General features: G+C 41.3%; 1 protein-coding gene across 2 annotated transcripts in view; it reads right to left on the bottom strand.

Annotated features, from left to right (window-relative positions):
- Positions 1-26,165, bottom strand: part of LOC132382219 (tumor necrosis factor receptor superfamily member 5-like) — a 71,148-nt gene that overhangs the window by 9,196 nt on the left and 35,787 nt on the right. For both annotated transcript variants that reach the window (XM_059952223.1, XM_059952224.1), the window contains exons 8-12: positions 22,405-22,530; positions 10,506-10,631; positions 8,427-8,570; positions 6,693-6,786; positions 2,421-2,587 (exon numbers count right to left, since the gene is read on the bottom strand). In XM_059952223.1, the coding sequence (XP_059808206.1) occupies positions 2,421-2,587; positions 6,693-6,786; positions 8,427-8,570; positions 10,506-10,631; positions 22,405-22,530 (657 nt within the window). The remainder of the gene's footprint in view (positions 1-2,420; positions 2,588-6,692; positions 6,787-8,426; positions 8,571-10,505; positions 10,632-22,404; positions 22,531-26,165) is intronic.

The raw sequence follows: 26,165 nt of genomic DNA on the forward strand, positions 1-26,165 counted from the left end.
TGAGAGTATCCTGACTGGCTGTATCACCACCAGGTACGGGAACTGCACCAACCTCGATCGCTGGGCACTGCAGAGAGTGGTACGGACAGCCCAGCGCATCTATGGGTGCAAACTTCCCTCCACTGAGGACACTTACAGCAGCAGGTACGTAAAGAAGGCTGGGATTCTCATTGGGGACACCCAGTCACCCCAACCATAAACTGTTTCAGCTGCTTCCGTCCGACAAACACTACTGCAGCATTAAAGCCAGGGCCACCAGGTTACAGGACAGCTTCATTCTACAAGCCATTAGACTTATAAATTCATGTCTGTACATTGCAACAGTCATTATGCAAAGATTTTTACTCCCTCATTTTGTGGGACGGATATAAGATTTAAGTAAATTCAAATTGATTTATCGTATATCTACTTTGTTTTGCCATATTTTAAAAAGAAATGAATGGGAGTTTAAGTCGCAAATCACATTCTAGTGTCAATCTACAAGAACGGTGTGTGGGAAGTTGTTTTACCAAAGTGACCTCATCAAAGGTTGCCATCACAACGGTTATGTTTGGCTCATGTCAGTTTGATGGATGATTCTACCACCGCCCAATGGGACCCATTTAAAAATGGACAGCTATGTTCTGATCACATTAATACTGTGATATACAAAATATTTGTGAGGTTTCCACAGTCTGCAATGTTTGAAGTCTGAACGCAGAACCAGAGTAGCAGGGCCCAACAGGCCTAAACAGCCAGTGCTGTTAAGATTGATGGGTGGTCACCTTCATGGATTCTCTCCATGTTCTTCTTGGTATGGGGCTTGTGCACAACATTTCCATCTCATCCTACTCCTTTTCTCCATATGAATCAAAATTAAAGGCTGATGAATCAGAGCAGGAATGCTATCCCAATGAATGTACTGGGAATGATATACTGAAGGATTTAGTAGAAGTGTTGACAAAAATACTGGCAAATTAAGACAGTGAGTTCAAAGTAAATTTATTATCATAGTACATCTATACTAACCTGAGATTCATTTTCTTGCAGTCATTCACAGTGGAACAAAGAAATACAATAGAATCAGTGACAAACTATGGCACTGATATTTGTAATAATAAATCACATATATCAGCAGGATCACAGAGGTAAATTTGTTGGAGAACGTCAAAAAAAGAAAGATTCCAGGAGGAAATTCCAGAGATTAGAGGACAGGTGGATGCTAAGTTCAGAGATATCAGGAATTTTGAGATTGCAAGATTGTATAAGGTTGAAGGGAAGGAATAGCAGTTGTCCAAGGCCAAGGAAGGACTTGGAAAATGAATACTGTACTAATATTTTTAAAGCTGAAGAGCACTTGTAGCAGCAGCTACTGGTAATCAGCAAGTAGGGCAGTGGAACAGACAGTTGTTTAAGTAGCAAAGAGGTGACTGAGGATTTCAGCAGGGGGTGGGTTTGTAGATAGTGTTGGGATTTACAGGTTCAGTAGGGATGAGGGAGAATGAAGAGTCAGGGGCATGAGCCAGTTTTCCGAGTTTAGGTTGGAACGCTCTGTGGTCAAAAGTCAGTGATCCAGAGGTTGGGTCAGATCAGGTTCGACAGGTACTAATGCCCAAGTTGCTAAATTTCAAGTTGGAAGCATGTATGGGCAGGGAGTTATGAGGGCTGGTGAACCCTTCACCATTCTCCCCCCCCCCCACCTCCACCTCCGAACGTATGTGATCGAAAGTCAACAATCACGGAAATTGGGTCCGTTGAGTCCCAAAGGTCAAACTTGTGATTATCAAGTCCTGAGGTTGATATCGAGAGATCAGTGGTCTGGAGGCTGAAGCTGAAGATCGAAGTCCAGAGGTCAGCAAGCAGACAGTGAGTGCTGGCCAGAGATTGAAGGTTGAGGCCTGATGTCTGCGAGTCTGGGAGTTTGGAGATTGGGAGTCTGATATCTGTGTGTTTGAGAGACCAGAGCCAAACCAAGATCTGGAGGCCAGGAGCTGACCTGTCCTGGGGTTGGAGGCCTGTTTGTATTATGAGTGGGAGGTTGGGAAAGCGGCTTGTTTGGCTGTTGTTGTCTTACTTTGTTCGGTAGTTGCTTCTGCTTGTGTTGCTCTGTAGAGTGTGTGATGTTGCTGTTGTGCTGATGGTGGCGGGCAAGCTGTGCTGGCCTTGGAATGTGTGGCGACACTTGCAGGCTGCCCCCAGCACACCCTTGGGTGTGTCAGTTGTTAACGCAAACATGCATTTCACTGTATGTTTCAATGTACATGTGATAAATAAAGAAGTAAATCGGAATCAGAATCTGAAAAAAAAAACAAGAGCTATGTAGAAGGGAAGAGTTAGATTGATCTTAGAGTAGGTTAAAAGGTCGACACATCATGGGCTGAAGGGCCTGTACTGTGCTGTAATATTCTATGTTCTATGCACACAGTAGTTCATTCACATACCTGTTTTATGTATGCATTTCTTCCACAAAACAAGTCCGATACCAAGAATTACAAGCAAGATAACGACCACAACAAAAACTATCCAGTTGAACACGGACCCTTCTTCACATTTACGGTCAGTTTCAGCGCTCCCTGGTTCAAGCTGTTTAAATTTGGGCATTTCACATCTGGGGAAGACATAAAAAAACATGTATCCATACAAGCACCTGCAATAGTTGCTCTAAGTTTAATTACAATAAAGTTACGATTATCTGTTATTGAAATCCCAGTCAATCAGAAAAAATTTCAACAGCCAATGATCTATAGTAGTGGTCACCAACCCATCGATCGTGATCGACTAGTCAATCTTTGAGACTTTCCCAGTAGATCCCAAGAAAAAAAAGAAAAATAAATACATAAATACTGTTCAGAGATTGTTTCCGGGTTGCGGGGGTTTAGTTCCATTCTTTCCGCCCGGTGCGCATGCGTGTAGCTCCACTACACTGTGTAATTCAGTGATCCCCAACCGCTGGGCCGGGAGGAAACAATATGAGTCAGCTGCAGCTTTCCTCATTCCCTGTCAGCCCACTGTTGAACTTGAACGCACTCAAGGTCATCAGTCGCCTAAATGCAGTGATACCCTCACGCCGGGGATCACTGCTTGGCCTCGGGCGGCCGGCGGGAAGTGCCATCGCTACTGGCCTGGAGCACTGTCTCTAAACCTGTCTAGCACACTGAATGTTCGTGGGGAACCCAGTGCTAAAATATTTGCAGACAGCCTCATTCGGGCTCAATGTTTCTAAGTAGCAGAGCAGCTACCTCGCTGTGATCTACCGAAACAAACTTTTGTCCGCCGATAGATACTATGAATCTGCACATGCACATGAATCTGCAGATGTTGAAAATATTCAGCAAAATGCTGCAGGAACACAATGCGTCAGGCAGGGAATAAACAGATGATATTTTGAGCCCAGACCCTTCATCCAGACTGCAAATGAAGTGGGCAGAAGCCAAAAGAAGGTGGTGGGGGAGGGCAGGAGTACATGTTAGCAAATGATAGTTGAGATCAGGCGAGGGGGAAGGTGGTTCCCTACGCTTCCCCTTTCTTCAATGATCCATTGTCCTCTCCTATTAGATTCCTTCTCCTTCAGCCCTTTACTTCTTCCACCTATCATCCCCCAGCTTCTTTCATCATACTCCCCCCTCCCACCTTTGCATTCTGACTTCTGCCCCATTCCTTCCTCGTCCAGATGAAGGATCTCGTTCCCGAAATATCGACTGTTTATTCCCTTTCATAGATGCTGCCTGATCTGCTGAGTTCCTCCAGCATTTTGTGTGTTGCTCAACAATTCAACACTTTTTTATTGCTGTAGATTGTGTTTGTAAAAATATACTTAAGGATTTTTTGTAATTTTGGATTATACATAAACTATGATTATACTTGAGTTATGCAGAGAATGTACGATTTACGTATGTTATCATTTTTGGGTTTTTTTTCAGAAATACCTAAAGTGGAAATTCGTCACCTGAACTGAAACATACGTACACTCAGTGGCTACCTTATTCGGTACACCTTCATATAAATACAACTGCAAAGAAAGCATGACACAGCCTCTTCTTCCTCAGGAGTCTGCAGAGTTTCAGCGTGTCATCAAAAACCTTGGTGAACTTCTACAGATGTGTGGTGGAAAGTGTGCTGGACGGCTGAATTCCAGCCTGGTATGGGAATACCAATGCCATTGAGTGGAAAATCCTACAAAAGGTAGAGGACTCGGCCCAGTACATCACAAGTAAAACCCTCCCAACAATTCAGCACATCCACATGAAACGTTGTCAGAGAAAAGCAGCATCCACCATCAAAGATCCTCACCATCCAGGCAGAAAGTATAAGAGACTCAAGGCTCACACCACAACATTCAGCAACAGTTACCAGCCCTCAACCATCAGGGTCTTGGACAGAAGAGGATAGTTACACTCAGTTAAGGACTCTTTTATCTTGTTACATCATGTGCATTATTTATTGTTACTTATTTATATCTACATTTGCACACTTTGTTAACAGTTCCTGATGTTTACAGTTAGTTACAGTTACAGTCTGTAGATTTGCTCAGTATGCCCACAAAAGAATTTCGGGGTTGTATGTGGTGACATATATGTACTCTTACAATAAATTTTACTTTGAACTTTGAACTGCATCTGTACACCTGCTCCTTAATTCAAATATCTAATCAGCCAATCATATGGCAGCAACTGAATGCCTAAAAGCATGCAGACATGGTCAAGAGGGTCAGTTGCCGTTCAGACCAAACCTCAGAATGGGGAAGGATGATGAAGAAATGTCACCCAAGTGACTTTCACCATGGAGTGATTGTTGGCATCAGGCGGGGTGATTTGAACATCTCAGAAACTGTCAATCTCTTGGGATTTTTATGCAAATCAGTCTCTAGAGTTCACAGAGAATAGTGTGAAAAACAAAAAAAATCCACTGAGTGGCAGTCCTGTGGGCAAAAAACATCTTGTGAGAGATGAGAGGAGAAAGGCCAGACTGGTTCACGCTGACAGAAACTCAATTAACCATGCTTTACTACAGTGATGTGCAGGGGAGCATCGCTGAATAATCAACACATCCAACCGAAGTAGCTAGGGTAGAGCCGCAGAAAACCACCACCATACACTCTGTGGTGTCGTCATTAGGCAAAGAGGTACTGGAATAAAGTGGCCACTTGTCGATGACAAGTACAATGTAAAACTTAATTGCAACGGCATCACAGGCACAGAGCATCAGAGACACCACATTTACAATAAAAAACATCAATTAAGCACATTCCACACAGGGTTTACTGGAATGAACACAATTAGTACAAAGACAGAGCAGCATTGTTTCTGTAGTGTGGTTACATAAGGATGAAGAAAAGTACTTCTCATCTTTTGCAGACCTGTAAGGAACTCCACACTCTCCAAATTAAATGAGTCTGCTAATTTTTTTCATCTGGGAATTGCTGCCTAAGTGCAAAAGCTCCCAGTTATTCCTGAAATGAGAGACTTACGTTTGGGATACAGAAAGGAAGATCCAGACAATGAGACAATTCACTGAAAGATCTCCCACCCAGGACAAGGCAAAAGGAGGAAAATACTTTTCAAATGTACATCAATGGGCCAGGCAGTTTCTTTAGTTCCCTCTAATTAAAGAAGTGAGAAACATAGAAGAGTGTTTTCAACCAGGTTCTAACTTGTTAACAGTACATTAGTGCAAATGATTAATTGTTTCTGAAAGGCAGATTGTGAAAGATTCATGATTGGGGTTGGGGTAATTTGAGATCAATTCCTGAGCTGACAGTTAGGAGTTTGTACGACCTTCCCGTGACTGCGGAGGTTTCCTCCGAGTGCTCTGGTTTCTTCCCACAGTCCAAAGATGTATCGGTTGGTAGGTTCATTGGTCATTACAAGTTGTCCCGTGATTAGGCTGGGATTAAATAGGAAATTGTTGGGCAGCGCAGATCAAAGGGCTAGAAGGGTCTACTCCAACTGTACTTCAGTAAATAAATAAAAATGGCTTATTGTCATTCTTTAGTGCACAAATGTGAAGGAGATCTTTTTTCTCCAGTCCTGCTGAAGGGTCTCGGCCTGAAACATCGAGTATACTCTTTTCTATAGATGCTACCTGGCCTGCTGAGTTTCTCCAGCATTTTGTGTGTTGCTTAGAGTTCCAGCCTCTGTAGATTTTCTCTTTTGTGAAAGGAGAACGAAAAGATTGTTACTCCAGATTCGAAGTAGCTTGAAAGAAAAACAATAGGCATAAATTCTGCCCCAATGCCTTATGGTCATGTGGTAGGTTTTGAGGAGAATTGGGTTGCAGGGGATAATAAATCAGCCATGACTGACTGGAAGAGCAGACTTGATAGACCGACTTACCTAATTCTCCTCTTACGTCTTACGTTCTTAAAGAACATAATAAAGAAATAAAAACACAATAAATATAAATATAAAAGCAATCCTATAAAACACAATGTACAAGTAACTGTTACACACACAGACTGATGATATGTACATAAAGTGATGCTGGGTGACGTGTATGTAGTAGTGTGGGGAGTGGTGGGTTGGGTTAATGTGGGGAGTTGTTGTTCAGACTGACAGCTTGGGGAAAGTAACTGTTCTTGAATCTAGTGGTCCTGGCATGGTCGCTGTGTTGCCTCTTCCCTGGTGGTTTGGGGCAAAAAGAAAGGATGTATTGAGAAAAATCAACAAGAGGTGGTACTTTCTGGCCATGGACGCCATTGAGTTTAAAGTACTTACACTGTCCAGTTCTTACACTCTTCAGTTGTTGAAGCTTCACTTGAAAATGTTCCGTCAGGACATTTCTCACACACAGTATCTTTGAAAGGTGTTCCTGAAACACAGAATCAATGTTATTGTGGCTAACTTAAAAAGCTGTAATACCAGTGTCAGAGAGATCTTGTTACTTCTTTCCACACTCCTCTTCAAATAGTTAAATAAATTTGCAATTCCACTTTCAACTGTTATGAAGTTGTCACCTGCACCATGTTGAAAATATCAAAGAATCCATTTCACTGAGTAGTTCTCAGTGTTTAAGAACAGAATTTTTGAACCTGTTTTAACATCCACAAATACCGTCAGTCAATTGCTAGGGTCTCGAAAAAAACCCATGCTTCTCGGTCACACCACTGTACAAATAACACTCCCAACTCCGAGCAGCACAGGAAAGGAATAAATTATTGTGTATTCCTTTCCTCATGGTGGATTAGCGCGTGGGCCTCTGTCAGATGAAGAATTTGCTCAGACTTTGGAAAAGCAGCATGAGAAGAGGCCAGATAAAGCGCTACCAAAATAATAATGATATCAGGGATGAGGAGGAATGTCTTTAGCCAGAGGGTGGTGAATCCATGGAATTCATTGCCACAGATGTCTCTGGAGGCCGAGTCATTGGGTATATTTAATGTGATATTTGATAGGTCTTTGTTTAGTAAGGGCATTGAAAGCTACAGGGAGAAGGCAGGAGAATGGGATAATAAATCAACCATGATGGAATAATGGAGCAGACCCGCTCGGCCAAATGGCCTAATTCTGCTCTTACCTCTTATGTCTTATGACATCAAGCTGTTTAACAAAGAACTGGAGCAGAACCTCAGACTTTCTGTGGTCAGGAGCACGCAGTCATGCAATAAGATGGGCAATAGAGGCTGAAGGTTGGTTCCCTAAGGTTGTTATAGTCAGGGGTGGTAATGGGGACAAACTCCCACTACCTATTAAATGCTCCCAATGCTGTGTGAACCAAAAAGCCTTTGAAAACCAAGTCTAGCCCCTGGCCTTCACGTGTGATTTAGTTACTAAAACTAGCAGAACTGTTCCTACTAACAGAAGGTGCAAAGGCAGGTTATAGGCAATTTAAATCCAGTCGCTTAGAGCAGATGGGGCTAATCAGCCAAGACTGGCAGCTCATGTAGGAGAAGGAAAACTCTGATCTCAAGCTTCCACTGCTTTGTGACCATACCCACTCATGGGGAAGGCTTCGGGAGTAAATCCAGAGCTGGAACACTTAGGGCAGTCCAATATTAAGTACAATGCTGACTGGCAACTCCTGTGATGCTGCTGGTACCAAACTGTATCAGTCTCTGCCATTCCTTTAGATTCATCAGATGCATGGAGATGGGGAGCTTGCGACATGGACAACAGCTTGCTCTCCATGTTGTACTGCCCAGGCTTGTATACCGAGACAGCTAGGACACAATATCCATGGTCAACTCTGATCGACTGAGGCCTCAGGCTCAGTGGCTAAAACTCAAGACTGGCCAGTAATGGGTAAAATGGGAAGTGGGATGAATTAGCTTCTTAAAATACAAATCCAAAAACCATTCCAGTTACACTCAAAGAACTAACAGCAAGCTGCCATTGCCAGTAGGGGGCCTCAGGCAGCCATCCTCAGAGCAAACTCCAGTCGGTGCCAGTGATTTCAATTTCCCCTGTCCTGCCCAGGACACAGCACTTAGTAACGGCACTCCATCAACCTACCTTTCTCTTTAACTCCTTCACCAGGCGGGCATGCTGTGTACTTTCTGGCTATCTGACAGCCGTCAGTGCAATAATACCCCTCCCTGGGCTCACATATCGTATTGCGAATGGCAGTACAGTTTTCTTTTGTTTGAAGTCCCAGCTCTGTAAATACGAAACATTTATGAGATCCACGATGAATTAAAGTATACTGCTTTCTGTCTGAAGATAGACTGAAGACTAAATCAGGATTTGGCTGCTAAATCCCTTGTGTCTATGCCATCATTCAAAAAGATCTTGTAGCTCAAAACCTCTTTCTTGTAATTAGCTCATATCCCTCAAAATCTAAAAATATATCACACTTGGTCTTAAACACGCACAGCTGGTGAGCCTCTCAAAGTAGCTGTGCTCTTACTCTGAGACTGTGACCCCATGTTCCAGATAATCCCAGCAAGGGAAAATATTATTCCTGTTAATCCCACTAAGAATTTTTAAAGTGTTGTGTGATCATCTCTCATGCTTCTTCTAAACTCCAGAACAAGGTTTCCCAACCAAGCGTCCATGGGCCCCTCAGTTAATCATCGGGGTCCATGGCATAAAAAAGGTTGGGTTGTAGAGTCTACAATAATATGATCCGGTTAATCTTTCCTTATGAGACAATTCCTTATCCCAGGAATTCTTCTTGTCTTCCTCTATCAAAAATATGGCAATCTTTAGGCCAAGACACCAGATGTGTACACAACATCCAGGTACAATCCCACAAGAGCTCTGCAAGCACACCATTCTGCCATTATTAGTCAAAGTGGATAAAGAATTTAATATTCCATCTACCATATGTCACCCATTCACTTATCCTGTCCATATTTCCTGCTGAAGGAAGCTTTCTTTTTTTTTTGTAGTCTTGGCCTCAGCTGTCTCTGCGTTATCATTATCGTTAGGCCTTTTATGTCCCCTACCACCTCTTCCAAAGAAACTCTCAAGCGACATTTGTTTTTCACTCATCGAGTAGTTGTAGGTTAATGACCAACTGATGACCTCCAGTGGGTAATGACCTCGTGTGCATTCAAGTTCAACAGTGGGCGTGATGGAATGAGGAAAGGTGCAGCTGACTCATATTGTTTCATATCACCAAATCAGATCGTTTCCTTGTGGCCTGAAACCGGTCCGCAGCTCGGTGGTTGGGGACCACTGATGTATTGGGCTGAAATTGCACTATCCTCAATAACATCAATGAGCTGCTGCAACCTCAACTATTGTCTCCATATATTGCATTCACTACTTTTGGAGATCATTCTTTGCTTTGTGCACTCAAAGTCATTCCACGTTGCCATCATTGACTGTTGCCCCATCTCAGATTGAGTTTCTTCGTTGAATTATTACCCAGGTCACACAAAGCCAAACTAAAGGAGAGAAATTTCAGCCAATTTTCCTTCACCCTGTAGGAGGAACAGGCATGGGTTGAAGATTTCTCAAGTACAGGCATTCATGTCCATGCAGAGATCTTTCTGGCAACTCCCTCTGCCAAGAGTATGTCTGTAGTCCAGAAAAGGTGCAGTGGCTCCCTTGTACAAAGATCATGCCTCCTGCTAGTTCTGCTTTCCACCACCTTGCCCAGCTCCTATTATCTCTTGTGAGCACTCTCCCAACTCTATATTCTTAGTGTATTCATTCTTTAGGTGAAGGCTCACCTGCAGCCTGATCAATGCTGCTTATATTAGGCAATATGCCCTTTTGAGAACTGGTTTCAGGCTCAACTCAGCTGGGCTAAAATATGACAGATCAAAACATGTCAACTTTCACAAAAACAGGGTGACAAGAGATGCTGTTTTAAAATCCTGGAAAGAAAGTGAAGCAACTTCTACCCCGGGATATTTTCACTGAGATTTAAGCTCATCATAATTTGCCCTACAGCAAGAATCTGATGGCAGAAAATGGCACGTCAGGTTTGAAGTTGAGCTCAGGTTTTCACTACAATGCAGTCATGACATTCTTTGCTACAATAGCAGCAAGTGGTGTCAGTAATTCTTTGTAAATGAATTTCAAAAAACCCTGATGGGTTGATAAAATCAGCATAACTTCAATCAATATTATAATAAATACCTGCATCGCATATTTTACACTTAAAACATTTCTCTAGTCCATTTGGATGCTCCATATACTCTCCATTTGTACAGGGATTACATGTTGTGTCCGCCATCAAGTTGCAGTGTTTGGATACTCTAGTGCCTGCAATAAAACAAAAATCTGCATTGGAAAAGTGACAAGGAATCATAGTGCTTATTCTGCTCTCAAAGAATCAATTCGAAAGCATTTTTGCCAAAAGAAAACGCTACCTGAGAACCATTATTACTTCTGAGCAGAAATAGTATTTCAGTGATGCCATGTATTCAGAGACACTGTATGCATAAGCACTATCATAGATACACCCTATGTTTTGTAGCCCCTTGGAATTGTGGATGACTTGGTTAAACTCCAGCTCTGTGGTTCCGAGGTGGACGATAAGGCTAATGTAAACCTCAGAGACTCAGCCTCAACTCTGGCAGGATGTTTGTAATTGGGCAGGTGGGTACACGGCTTGACGGCTGATGTGTTCAATCTTCCAATGACAGTGTGTTCTTAATTCATGAACATGAGGCTCTGCATGCACACTTCAATATTCCTTCCCCATATCGAGCAAATTCAAATCTGGGATGCCCATTAATCAGTAAATCTTCACAATTTTATAACAAGCTGCTTTTATCCCTCAGCCATCAGACTCCTGAACCAGAGTGGCTAACTACACTCACTCCAATACTAAATTGATTCCACAATTTATGACTTCCCTTTCAAAGACTCCGGAAATCACATTCTCAATATTTATTATTTAGATTTTTTCATTTTTGTTGTATTTGCACAATTTGTTGTCTCTTGCACATTGGTTGTCTGTGTGTAATTTTTTATTGATTCTATTGGGTTTCTTTGTACTGTGAATGCCTGCAAGAAAATGTATCTCAGGGTCGTATATGGTGACATCTGTGTACTTTGATAATAAATTTTGAACTTTTTTGTCTGTCCACCTGGTAAATGCTTACTGTCACTTAGCTCAAAACAATTTGTTTCAGGTCCTGCAAATAATATGGCCATCCATCAGGCCTAGGAAAGGAAGCTGATGTTGGTTTGCTTATTTGGAGGGAATGCAGAGACTTGTCTTGCTATGATTTTCTTGCTGCATATCGTCCATGCCACAGAAACATACAGGGGTGCAGTGAACCACTGCTACCCTGTGGAGCATGAGCTTTGTGACAGATGTGTGGTCTTGATCTTCAAACACTCCCTTCCTCAGATTACCCAGGTACACTGGAGGAGATGGTGAATATCACTACTGATAAGTGGATTCTGGTTAATTGGGTCATCAGATAACCAAGGCAGCCATTTATTTGGGACAGCCTTCAAAAGACAAAAACAAATCAAGAAAATAGCCAGGACTCCCTTTGTTTATTTGGGACACTATGCTGCTTAATTGGGACTTGAGACCATCAGTCACATGCACTTGTGTAGCCATTAGACACTACACGGTGCAGACAGATGTGTGTGCTTGTGTTATGTTATCCATTTGGAACAACAGACGCCGATTCAAAAAGAAGAGATGTTTTTGATTATTTTGTACTTGAGATCCTTGCCAAGATGCCATGAGAAGATTTGACACTAGCTGAAAAAATTACCCTAATAGACTGAATTGAAAGCTATCCACCAATCACCACTCAGCTGGCAGAAGTAACCGATGTGCCGAAATGCTGATGAGACAGGACTTTTTTTAATCGTGCCACAGCAGATGGTTTCCTTTGCAACACTATCAGGGTCAAAGAAAGCAAAAGATCGCAAAGCTGTGTTGCACTGTTCAAATATGTCAGGAACTGATTTTAAAAAAACTGTTGATTACTGGGGAAAAGCTTTAAACCTCAGAGCTTTAAGAGGCGAAGAATGGATAGTTTACCAATTGGGTTCTATGCTAATAAGAATGCGTGGATGACTTCCGAAATTTTTAAGAAATGACTAATGAATTGGGATACAGAGCTACAAGCAAAATTCCTCTGCTTATTGACAATCATACTGCACACTCTAATGTAGAATATTTGAGAAATATTCTTCTGGAATTTCTGTCTGCCAAGATAATATTCTTGGTGCAGCCAATGGATATAGGTATCAGGAAATTTATTGTTGGCTAACGACATTACTTCATGCAGGAAGGCAATGAAGGCAGTCCATTATCTGCACTAGGTCTGTGGACTCACTTTGTTCATTTAAAGTCAATCAAAAGAACACACCAGTGTACACTCGATGAATTCCTCTATTGGTAACTATTACAAACAAATACAGTTTCTTTGTACTGTAGCGGTGTGCTACACGCAGCGCTGAAATAATGACACGGAATTGGTAAACTGCAGTTAAAGAAGATTTTATTCGAACTTCACAGCCTTGCTTTAAAGCCTCCCTGATCCCGCCCTCCCCGGGCGCGGATGCTGTAGTGGGCACATACTCACAATCCCCCGCAGGCTTTTCCCTTTGTTGGTGAAGCAGACCTGGCGCCCTTTTGGGACTGGCCTTTGTGCCAGTTATTGTGAGCTGGTTATTTGTGAGCCGATTCGAGTGCGCTAGGAGCGGGTCGCCACACTACTGTAGTAATGTTGGTAGTTCTAATTTGTTCTATATTTCATTTAAATAAAGGCAGTCCGCGGGTTATGAACGAGTTCCGTTCCTGAGTCCGTCTTTTAAGTCAGATTTGTACGTAAGTCAGAACAAGTACATCTGGTATTATTTAGCGTCAGTTAGTGAAATGTTTTTCTTAGCATATAGTATATGCATATAAATATATGTATATAGTATATAGTCTGTGCATATAAAACACTTAAAAAACATATATCTACTTTCATTTTTCACTGAGAGATGGCACCCCACAAAACAACACCAGCCGAAGTTTGAGTTACTGTAATGTGAGAAAATAATGTTCTCAAGCCACATATGGTAACTGATAGCAAATTCCATAGAAATTCTTAACTTATGGAAGTTTAATTTATGTTCATTTCTCAATCATTCAAATGTTAATTGGTGCTGATATGTTAATTTTTTTTACTTCCCGTGTCCTTTTTAGCTCTCTCTCACTCAAGCTGTTCTTTCCCAATTTTTGCTTTTCACTGTGCTGCTGCTGCCTGTAGCTATTCTTTGAAAAGCACTGGTCTGACTCAGAAATCCCAAAAATCTACAAGCAGTGAGGGGTTAATGCAAAATGCTGGAGAAACTCAGCAGGTCAGGCAGCATCAATGGAGAGGAATAAACAGTCGATGTTTTGGACTGAGACCCAAATAGATATCTTGACTTGAAACATCAACCGTTTATTCTTCTCCATTGGTGCCGCCTGGCCTGCTGAGTTCATCCAGCATTGTGTGTGTTTCTCTGGATTCCCAGCATCTGTATCAAGGGTTAATGCATCATGTGCACTTTCATGGCACAAGCTAATAGGATTGTTGTGGCCAATTTTAGGATTATCCAGTTCAATCACCAGTGTGGCTCAGTGAGGATTCTACACTCTGTTCAGTTTTTGAGCACTGTTTATTTTGTCCTGCACATAGCATAGTAGGAACTGTAGTAAATCAGATTGCCCGGGTGCAACAGTTCTCCATTCAAAGACTTTAGAATCTTGGCAAACATGTTAACAGTGACTAGGGTGCTCAAAGCCTGTGCCCCCCAGCTATGTGGAGTACTTCACCATGTCTTCAACCTGAGCCTGAGTGGCATTGACCCCTCACATCATGAAGACCCTGCAGAGACTTGTTCTAGAGCAGCTCCGGCCTATGGTTAGGCCACACTTAGACCCCCTCCAGTTCGCCTACCAGCCCCGACTAGGAGTTGAGGATGCCATCGTCTACCTGCTGAACCGTGTCTACGCCCGCCTGGACAAGCTGGCGAGCACGGTGAGGGTCATGTTTTTTGACTTCTCCAGTGCGTTCAACACCATCCGCCCTGCTCTGCTGGGTGAGAAGCTGACAGTGATGCAGGTGGATGCTTCCCTGGTGTCATGGATTATTGATTACCTGACTGGCAGACCACAATACGTGCGCTTGCAACACTGTGTGTCAGACAGAGTGGTCAGCAGCACTGGGGCTCCACAGGGGACTGTCCTGTCTCCCTTTCTCTTCACCATCTACACCTCGGACTTCAACTACAACACAAAGTCTTGCCATCTTCAGAAGTTTTCTGATGACTCTGCCATAGTTGGATGCATCAGCAAGGGAGATGAGGCGGAGTACAGGCCTAAGGTGGGAAACTTTGTCACATGGTTGGAGCAGAATCATCTGCAGCTTAATGTGAAAAAGACTAAGGAGCTGGTGGTGGACCTGAGGAGGGCTAAGGCACCGGTGACCCCTGTTTCCATCCAAGGGGTCAGTGTGGAAATGGTGGAGGATAACAAATACCTAGGGATACAAATTGACAATAAACTGGACTGGTCAAAGAACACTGAGGCTGTCTACAAGGGTCAGAGCCATCTCTACTTCTTGAGGAGACTGAGGTCCTTTAGCATCTGCCGGACAATGCTGAGGATGTTCTATGAGTCTGTGGTGGCCAGTGCTATCATGTTTGCTGTTGTGTGCTGGGGCAGCAGGCTGAGGGTAGCAGACACCAACAGAATCAACAAACTCATTCGTAAGGCCAGTGATGTTGTGGGGGTGGAACTGGACTCTCTGACGGTGGTGTCTGAAAAGAGGATGCTGTCCAAGTTACATGCCATATTGGACAATGCCTCCCATCCACTCCGTAATGTACTGGTTAGGCACTGGAGTACATTCAGCCAGAGACTCATTCCACTGAGATGCAACACTGAGTGTCATAGGAAGTCATTCCTGCCTGTGGCCATCAAACTTTAAAACTCCTCCCTCAGAGTGTCAGACACCCTGAGCCAATAGGCTGGTCCTGGACTTGGCATAATTTACTTCTTATTACTTAATTATTTATGGTTTTATATTGCTATATTTCTACACTATCCTTGGTTGGTGCGACTGTAACGAAACTCAGTTTCCCGCGGGATCAATAAAGTATGTCTGTCTGTATCTTCCACATAATTCAGTTTAATCTACAATATATTTGAAAATTAATTTCAAAAATATATGTTGGCAAGATTTTGCAAATTTATGAATAGAAAGAAAAACAAAGTTGAAATTACCACTAATAAAAGCTATTATGGTTGGAACTCTGGTTCAGCATTCTGTAGTCTGGCAAATCACGAAGTGTGGCATAGTTTAAATCTGACACTATTAGTTTGCAAAGCACACTTGTATTATTCAGATGTCTCCCCTTTCCTTTTCAGTCCTGAAGAAGGGTCTTGAGCCAACATGTTCCAAAGATGCTGCCTGAAGTGCTGAATTTCTCCAGTATTTTATCTATGTCACTGGTATTATCATTTTATATTTAATTAGCAAAATATTTCTCTATTAGCAATATGTGAGACACACAATTCATGTTGAAAATTAAACATAAAGTGTGTGAGGAACTGCCCTAGTTTACCAGGGGCAATATTCTGTAGACTGGCAGTTCACAGCAGGCACACACTTAAGGAATTTGCTTAGAAAACTGATATAGCAATCTCTTATCAATACTTGCTACTGTCATTTCACAGTGGGAAGCAAATTATGGGATATACCTGGTCTATGATTTTCACACAGACAGTGAAAAACCGTTTCACTTGCCATGCAGGTAGGTCAGTCTAAAACAAATACTTTCAGGCAGTACAAAGCAAAATGCAGTAACAGAATGGAAACTACAGTTTTACTGATACAGTTACAGAGAATGTACAGTGTAGATAGGTGCAAGGGCCATGACAAGTTAGACTAAGAGATTCAGGAGGTCATCTTCATCGTACAATATGTTCAAGACTTTTAAAGAGGTGGGATTCAAGCTATCCTTGAACCTGCTGGCGTGCGTTTTCAAACTTCTGTATCTTCTGCCCAATGGAAGGTGGAAGCAGAAAAGATGTCCAGGGTGGGAGTAGTCCTTGATCATGTTGGTTGCTTGTCTAAGGCATTGGGAAGAGTAAGGAGAGTTCATGAAGGGAAGGCTAGTTCTTATGATGGACTGAGCCGTGCCCTCAACTCTGTGTAGCATCTCGTGGTCTTGGCAGAGCAGTAGCCACGCCAAGCTGTTTACATTGATAAAAATTAGTCAAAGGAGACTGCCAAATTTCCTTAGCCTTCTGAGGAAGTAGAAATGTTGGTATGTTTTCTTGGCCATAGTGGGGCAAGACTCTGCGAAGCTGACAAGTCAGCGCCATGGAGAGAGAAGTGAACATCGCGGAAGAGTGAGCAGAATTGGCCCGACACTGTGCCCTTACAATCCACCTGGGCTGGAGTTTAAATACTGTATCATGCCACATACTAGGACCCCTTGACCTTTCCAAATTGGCTCAGCACTTGGATCAATCCAACCTCACTCCTGGTTCAGCTGGGCAGGCTACAAAACTCCTCCGCCATAACTCCTCTCCAAATTTCTCTCTTCAACTCCATCTCTGACTCCGACACTGTTCTGATCATGTTACACTCCAAGTTTGCATCGCACCAGCACAGCTCAACCCTCGAGTTCACTTTGCCTTCACTCACCACTCCACTGTTTGCCTCAAGAAGTGTTCTTAATAATGTTGAGGATCCAGTTATTGAAGGAAGTGCTGAGTCCTAGGTCTGGAACTTTGGAGATAAGTTTGTTTCTTATGATACTGAAGGCAAAGTTGCAGTCAATAAATAGGAGATTAAATTCCAGACATTCCAGAGATGAATGTGGAGCCTGCAAGAACTTGTCTGCTTAGGAACTGTTTCAACAGTTGCAAATTGTAGTGGTTCAAGGTTTCTGGAGCTGATGTGTGCCATAACCAACCTTTCAAAGCACTTTATGATGGTGGATGGTAGTTGCACTAAGGCATGCTAGTTTTCTTTTTCCTGTGGCATTGAGATGATAGTGGTCTTCCTAAAGTGGGTAGAAACCTCAGATTGGAGTAGGAAGTGGTTAGAAATGTACGCATAAAACCCTGTTTGCCTGTTTATGGACAAAGGATCAAAGGATGTGGGCCAGATACGTTCTGTGGGCTCACTCACTGGAAAGCTGATCCGACATCTGCAGCAGTGACTGTGAGTTCAGGTGTTTTGGAGGCTGCTGTCATTTCAATACCATTCTGTTCAAAACATGCATTGAGCTCATCAGTGATAATGCCCAGCCTGTTATAGCAGACAAGCCCTGATGGCTGGTCTGGGACTCGACTTTGAGCTGGTCTTGTCTCTTGGCATTCCTGATAGCTTTACAAAGGCCGTAGCTCAGTTTCATGTATGGGTTAGAGTCAGCTCATTAGAATAGAGCAGACCTACAATTCTTAGGAAGTCAATCTCTCAGTTTACCATCGTTTCTGTCTGGCAAACACCCAAACTGACCTCTGTACTGTGCAGTCCTCTACACACTTCCTGATGAAGTCCGGCTGTGGTGACATACTCTTTTAGATTGGCCACGGAGTCCTTGAATATTCACCAGTCTATCGACTCACAGAAGTGTAAAACTTCATCTATTTCCACAACATGAGAAATTCTGCAGATGCTGGAAATCCAAAACAATACATGCAAAATGCTGGAGGAACTCAGCAGACCAGGCAGCATCCATGGAATGAACAAATAGTCTTTGAAGTTTTGGGCCAAGATAATTTTTCAGTCCTGGATGCTGCCTCATCTGCCGAGTTCCTCCAGCATCTTAAGTGTGTTGATATTTATTTCTTCAGACCGGCATTGTATGATTTTCTGTACTGGATCCTCATGGATGTCAGAGTGAACTGACCAGCCCAGGGATTAGGCATATATTTACATAGGGGGTTCTAGGGCTATTTCTCAGGTTTCCAGGATGCTGAACTAAGAAGTCTCAACCTGTCCAAGTATGAAAATCCTCTATGAAAAGGCTACACATATGAATGAGAAACTTGACTGCCTTACGGAAATATTACACAAAAAACTTCAATATAAACAAAACAGCACAGAGAGGCATCTATGTACATATGTTTTCTTATAAAAAGGGAAATATCACTGATAAAATAAACTTCATTAGAACATAGTTTATACAGTTGAACTACGCTCTATGAACATAGAATGCAGTACAGGAGAGGAACAGGTCCTACAGCCCACAATGTTGTAAGCTAATTAAATTAGTATTTTCTTCTGTCTCCACAATGTCCATATTCTTCCATTTCCTGCACATCCACATGCTTATCTAAGAACCTTGTGATCGCCCCCGACACCCCGGGACACAGCACGTTCCAAGAATCACCAATCTTCTGAATAAAAATACTTTTCCCCCATTCTGGGAAAAGACATTTCAACTCTGGTAGAAAGATACCGGCGGTCTATCATTGCCTCTTATAATCCTAGAAACCTCTTTCAAATCTTCCTCAGCCTCTGCTGCTCCAGAGAAGCCAGCCCAAGTTTGTCCAGCCTATTCCTATAGCAGATGCACTCTAAGCCAGACAGCATCCTGGTAAACCTCTCTGCACCCCCTCCTTCCCATAATAGGGTAACCAGAACAATGCAATATTCTAGATGGGGCCTGACTAGAATTTTATACAGCTGCAACATAACTTCAACTCAGTTCCTCAGCATTAAAGATAAGCATATCATATGATTTCTTTACCACACTATCAACCCATAATCACTTTCAGGGAGCTATGAACTTAAGCCGCAAATCCTTCTGGTCACCAACACTGTTAATGGTCTTGCCAGTAACAGTGGATTGTCTCTTTGTATTTCCGAAAGTGCATCACTTCACATTGGATCATTTCTGTGCCCATATCTACAACCTGTTTATATATTGCTGTACCCTTTGCCAGACACCTACACTATCCACAAGAACACTGGTCTTTCCATCATTTGCAAACTTACCAACCACCCATCTACGTTTTCATATACAGCGGCATACAAAGGTTTGGGCACCCCCGGTCAAAATTTCTGTTACTGTGAATACTTAAGTGAGCAGAACTGATCTCCAGAAGTCATAAAGTTAAAGATGAAACATTCTTTTCAACAATCTAAGCAAGATTCATGTATTATTTTTGTTTAGTACAATTTTAGAGTGAAAAAAAGGAAAGGAGCACCATGCAAAACTTTGGGCACCCCAATAGATTTGACCTCACAGATAACTTTTGTCAAGGTCTCATACCTTAATTAGCTTGTTAGGGCTATGGCTTGTTCACAATCATCATTAGGAAAGGCCAGGTGATGCAAATTTCAAAGCTTTATAAACACCCTGACTCCTCAAACCTTGTCCCAACAATCAGCAGCCATGGGCTCCTCTAAGTAGCTGCCTAGCACTCGGAAAATTAAAATAAATGATGCCCACAAAGCAGGAGAAGGCTATGAGTAGATAGCAAAGCGTTTTCAGGTAACCGTTTCCTCAGTTCAAAAGGGAATTAAGAAATGGCAGTTAACAGGAACGGTGGAGGTCAAGTTGAGGTCAGGAAGAGCAAGAAAACTTTCCGAGAGAACTGCTCATAGGATTGCTAGAAAGGCAAATCAAAACCCCCGATTGACGGCAAAAGACCTTCAGGAAGATTTAGCAGACTCTGGAGTGGTGGTGCGCTGTTCTACTGTCATCAGAAGAAAAGCTTTCCTGCGTCCTCACCACAAAATCCAGCATCAGAAGTTTGCAAAGGAACATCTAAACAAGCCTGATGCATTTTGGACTGATTTCAAAAGTTTCAAATAGAACTTTTTGGCCACAATGAGCAAAGGTATGTTCAGAGAAAAAAGGGTGCAGAATTTCATGAAAAGAACATCTCTCCCACTGTTAAGCACAGGGGTGGATCGATCATGCTTTGGGCTTGTGTTGCAGCCAGTGGCACAGGGAACATTTTACTGGTAGAGGAAAGAATGAATTCAATTAAATACCAGCAAATTCTGGAAGCAAACATCACACCATCTGTAAAAAAAAGCTGAAGATGAAAAGAGGATGGCTTCTACAACAGGATAATGATCCTAAACACACCTGAAAATCCACAATGGACTACCTCAAGAGGCGCAAGCTGAAGGTTTTGCCATGGCCCTCACAGTCCCCCCCCCCCCCCACCTAAACATCTTCGAAAATCTGTGGATAGATCTCAAAAGAGCAGGGCATGGAAGACGGTCCAAGAATCTCACAGAACTAGAAGCCTTTTGCAAGGAAGAATGGGCCAAGGTCCCCCAAACAAGAATTGAAAGACTCATAGCGGGCTGCAGAAAGCGTTTACAAGCTATGATATTTGCCAAAGGGGGTGTTACTAAGTACTGATCATGCAGGGTGCTCAAACTTTTGCTTCGGGCCCTTTTCCTTTTTTGTTATTTTGAAACTGTAAATGACGGAAATAAAAAAGAAATATTGCTTAAAATATTAAAGGAATGTGTCATCTTTAACCATGCCTTTTGGAAATCAGGGAATCTTTTACTCGCTTAGCTATTCACAGTAACAGAAATCTTGACCAGGGGTGCCAAACCTTTGCATGCCACTGTAGGTCATTGTAGGTCACTGTAGTGCTCTCAGCACTTGCCTCTGTCCCGCTTGCTCACATTTACTTCTGCTTAAAAAATTCAATGGGTTTGTCTTTAAGTGCAGGGTGCTTGGACTCAAGGTGCCGAAGCAGTTTTGAGGGCTTCATTGCCTCATTAGACAGCTTCTCCCCACATAACACACAAGGGGCTTGGAGCGTGCGAGTCACCGGTCACATTAAAGCCATATTTTATGTACGACTCATCATATTCCCTGTTGAAGGAAGCTTTCTTTTTTTTTGTAGTCTTGGCCTCAGCTGTCTCTGCGTTATCATTATCGTTAGACCTTTTATGTCCCCTACCACCTCTTCCAAAGAAACTCTAAAGCGACATTTGTTTTTCACTCATCGAGTAGTTGTAGGTTAATGACCGACTGATGACCTCAAGTGGGGAATGACCTCGTGTGCATTCAAGTTCAACAGTGGGCGTGATGGAATGAGGAAAGGTGCAACTGACTCATATTGTTTCATATCACCAAATCAGATCGTTTCCTCGTGGCCTGAAACCGGTCCGCAGCTCGATGGTTGGGGACCACTGATTTATTGGGCTGAAATTGCACTATCCTCTATAACATCAATGAGCTGCTGCAACCTCAACTATTGTCTCCATATATTGCATTCACTACTTTTGGAGATCATTCTTTGCTTTGTGCACTCAAAGTCATTCCACGTTGCCATCATTGACTGCTGCCCCATCTCAGATTGAGTTCTTACCCAGGTCACACAAAGCCAAACTAAAGGAGAGAAATTTCAGCCAATTTTCCTTCACCCTGTAGGAGGAACAGGCATGGGTTGAAGATTTCTCAAGTACAGGCATTCATGTCCATGCAGAGATCTTTCTGGCAACTCCCTCTGCCAAGAGTATGTCTGTAGTCCAGAAAAGGTGCAGTGGCTCCCTTGTACAAAGATCATGCCTCCTGCTAGTTCTGCTTTCCACCACCTTGCCCAGCTCCTATTATCTCTTGTGAGCACTCTCCCAACTCTATATTCTTAGTGTATTCATTCTTTAGGTGAAGGCTCACCTGCAGCCTGATCAATGCTGCTTATATTAGGCAATATGCCCTTTTGAGAACTGGTTTCAGGCTCAACTCAGCTGGGCTAAAATATGACAGATCAAAACATGTCAACTTTCACAAAAACAGGGTGACAAGAGATGCTGTTTTAAAATCCCGGAAAGAAAGTGAAGCAACTTCTACCCCGGGATATTTTCACTGAGATTTAAGCTCATCCTAATTTGTCCTACAGCAAGAATCTGATGGCAGAAAATGGCACGTCAGGTTTGAAGTTGAGCTCAGGTTTTCACTACGATACAGTCATGACATTCTTTGCTACAATAGCAGCAAGTGGTGTCAGTAATTCTTTGTAAATGAATTTCAGAAAACCCTGATGGGTTGATAAAATCAGCATAACTTCAATCAATATTATAATAAATACCTGCATCGCATATTTTACACTTAAAACATTTCTCTAGTCCATTTGGATGCTCCATATACTCTCCATTTGTACAGGGAACACATGTTGTGTCCGCCATCAAGGTGCAGTGTTTGGATACTCTAGTGCCTGCAATAAAACAAAAATCTGCATTGGAAAAGTGACAAGGAATCACAGTGCTTATTCTGCTCTCAAAGAATCAATTCAAATGCATTTTTGTCAAAAAAAAACCGACTTGAGACCATTATTACTTCTGAGCAGAAATAGTATTTCAGCGATGCCATGTATTCAGAGACACTATATGCATAAGCACTATCATAGATACACCCTATTTTTTGCAGCCCCTTGGAATTGTGGATGACTTGGTTAAGCTCCAGCTCTGTGGTTCCGAGGTGGACGATAAGGCTAATGTAAACCTCAGAGACTCAGCCTCAACTCTGGCAGGATGTTTGTAATTGGGCAGGTGGGTACACGGCTTGATGGCTGATGTGTTCAATCTTCCAATGACAGTGTGTTCTTAATTCGTGATGCATGCACACTTCAATATTCATTCCTCATATTGAGCAAATTCAAATCTGGGATGCCCATTAATCAGTAAGTCTTCACAATTTTATAACAAGCTTCTTTTATCCCTCAGCCATCAGACTCCTGAACCAGAGTGGCTAACTACACTCACTCCAATACTAAATTGATTCCACAACTAATGAGTTCCCTTTCAAAGACTCTGTAAATCACATTCTCAATATTTATTATTTAGATTTTTTCTTTTTTGTTGTATTTGCACAATTTGTTGTCTCTTGCACATTGGTTGTCTGTGTGTAATTTTTTATTGATTCTATTGGGTTTCTTTGTACTGTGAATGCCTGCAAGAAAATGTATCTCAGGGTCGTATATGGTGACGTATATGTACTTTGATAATAAATTTTCTTTGAACTTTTTTGTCTGTCCACCTGGTAAATGTGCAGTGAACCACTACTACCCTGTGGAGCATGAGCTTTGTGACAGATGTGTGGTCTTGATCTTCAAACACTCCTTTCCTCAGATTACCCAGGTACACTGGAGGAGATGGTGAATATCACTACTGATAAGTGGATTCTGGTTAATTGGGTCATCAGATAACCAGGGCAGCCATTTATTTGGGACAGCCTTTCCAGTGTAGCAAAACAGCTCTCCTGGCCAGTAAAGTTGAAAAAGCTATCACATGTTGGGCGGAAGCAGACACTTTGCTTGCTTCCTCTGGAATAATCCCAAAAATTGCTGTAAGTGGATTAGGTTGAACATCCACATCTATAACTTTAGATAATATTCCAAACATATCCCTCCAAAAATTGTTTAAACTTATACATGACCAGAACAAATGAGTTAGAGTAGCCACTTCTGTGTTACATATGTCACAAGTAGGGCTTATATTAGGAAAAATAGACGCCAATTTATCTTTGGACACATGAGCCCTGTGTACTATCTTAAACTGAATTAAGATGTGGCGTGCACAGATAGATGAATTATTGACTAAATAATAAATTTTACCCCATTACTGAAAGTGAATGTTGAAGTTCTACTTCCCAGGTTTGTTGAACCCTATCATTAGGCGACATGCGAGCATTCATTAACTGTTTATAAATGATAGCTATTAATTGTTTTTGAAAAGGTTTAAACTGAAAAATAGCATAAGCCAAATTTAAAGAGCAGGCCGATAAAAAATCACGTAAAAACTTCCTAACCTGTAAATATCTGAAAAAAATGTGTATTAGAGATATCATATTTATCCATTAACTGTGAAAAAGATATTAAACAGTCTTGTAAAAACAAATCTAAAGAAGTTTTTATTCCCTTAATTTTCCATGTTAAAAAAGCCTTGTCCAAAGTTGATGGTTTAAAAAAGAAATTAGAATAAATATTACTAGAAAGTAGGAAATCATTTAATTCAAAAAATCTACGAAATTGAAACCAAATTTTTAAAGTATGTTTAACAATAGAGTTGAGAGCTTGTCTACCTATTCTGGAGAGTGAAAACGGAAGAGGAGCTCCTAATAAAGAAGCTAACGAAAACCCCCATTACTGAATTTTCCTCCAGCTGTAACCATGAAGAGCGATCTTGGTCGTCTATATCATAAATCCAAAAAGTAATATAATGAATATTAATTGCTCAATAATAAAATCTAAAGTTTGGTAAAGCCAGTCCTCCATCTTTTTTTGATTTTTGCAATAAAAGTTTATTCACTCTAGAGTTTTTATTATTCCAAACATAAGACAAAATCAGAGTCTATTTTATCAAAAAATGTTTTTGGAACAAAAGAGGGAACTGCTTGAAATATATATGAAAATTTCAGTAGAATAACCATTTTTATAACATTTATTTGACCTATCAATGACATCGACATAGGTGACCATTTAGAAAGTGCCTGTTGAGTATATTCAAATAAAGGGAAACAAAATTATACCTATATAGGTCTTTAAAATTTTTTGTAATTTTGATACCAAGGTAAGTAAAATGGTTTTTGGCAATATTAAAAGGTATTTGATCATAATAATCAATAATTATTAATAGGAAATAATTCATTTTTATGTAAATTAAGTTTCTATCCAGAAAAAGTACCAAATTCCATAAATATAGATAAAATAGAAGGAATAGATTTCTTAGGATTTGAAATGTAAACTAATAAATCATCCGCGTATAATGAAACTTTATGTAATTTATCCCCTCTCCTAATACCCTTCACAGAATTAGAATCCCTAAGAGCAATAGCAATTGGTTCTAAAGCCAAATTAAATAATAAAGGACTAAGGGGACAACCCTGATGTGTACCTCTACATAATCTAAAATAAGGAGACTTTTGATTATTAGTTAGAACCGCAGCTACCGGGGCATGATAAATCAATTTAATCCAGGAAATAAATCCTGGACCAAAATTAAACCTCTTCAAAACCTGAAATAGATAAGGCCACTCCACCCTATCAAAGGCTTTCTCTGCATCCAAAGATACAATACATTCAGATTCTTTGGCTGAGGGGGAATAAATGATATTTAACAATCTTCGAATATTAAAATGTGAGTATCTATTTTTTACAAATCCTGTTTGATCATTTGATATAACATTAGGCAAGATATTCTCAAGCCTTTTTGCTAGAATCTTAGAGAGGATTTTAAAACCTACATTCAGTAAAGAAATAGGTCTATAGGATACACATTCCAGTGGGTCTTTTCCTTTTTTTGGAATCAATGAAATTAGTGCCTCATAAAAAGTTTTAGGAAGGTTCCCAGAGGATGTAGAATCAGTAAACGTTTGATGAAGATGTGGTGTAAGCATTTCATGAAAAGTCTTGTAAAATTCTACCGTATAGCCATCAGGTCCCAGAGCTTTACCTAAATGCATAGAGGATATAGCCTTGGCTATCCCCTCTTGTTTCATAGGTGCATCTAACGTATCAACATCTTGAATTGAAATTTGAGGTATGTTTAACCTTTGCAAAAATCTATTCATAGTAATAGTACTATCAGAGAATTCAGATTTATAAAGATTAGAATAAAAGTACATAAATATCTTAATAATTTCATAAGGATCTAAAGTTTCTGTTCTATCTGGTCGGCGAATTTTTAAAATCTGTCTTCTGACCATCCCAGCCTTTAACTGACCCGCTAAAAGTTTAGTAGATTTTTCCCCATGTATATAAAATAAACTTTTAGATTTAAAAATTTGCTGTTCATTGGGAAAGGTCAGAAGCAAATCATGCTGTGACTGAAATTCGACCCTTTCTTTATATAG

This window comes from Hypanus sabinus, chromosome 27 (genome assembly GCF_030144855.1).
Source record: "Hypanus sabinus isolate sHypSab1 chromosome 27, sHypSab1.hap1, whole genome shotgun sequence".
NCBI classification, from domain to species: Eukaryota; Metazoa; Chordata; class Chondrichthyes; order Myliobatiformes; family Dasyatidae; genus Hypanus; species Hypanus sabinus.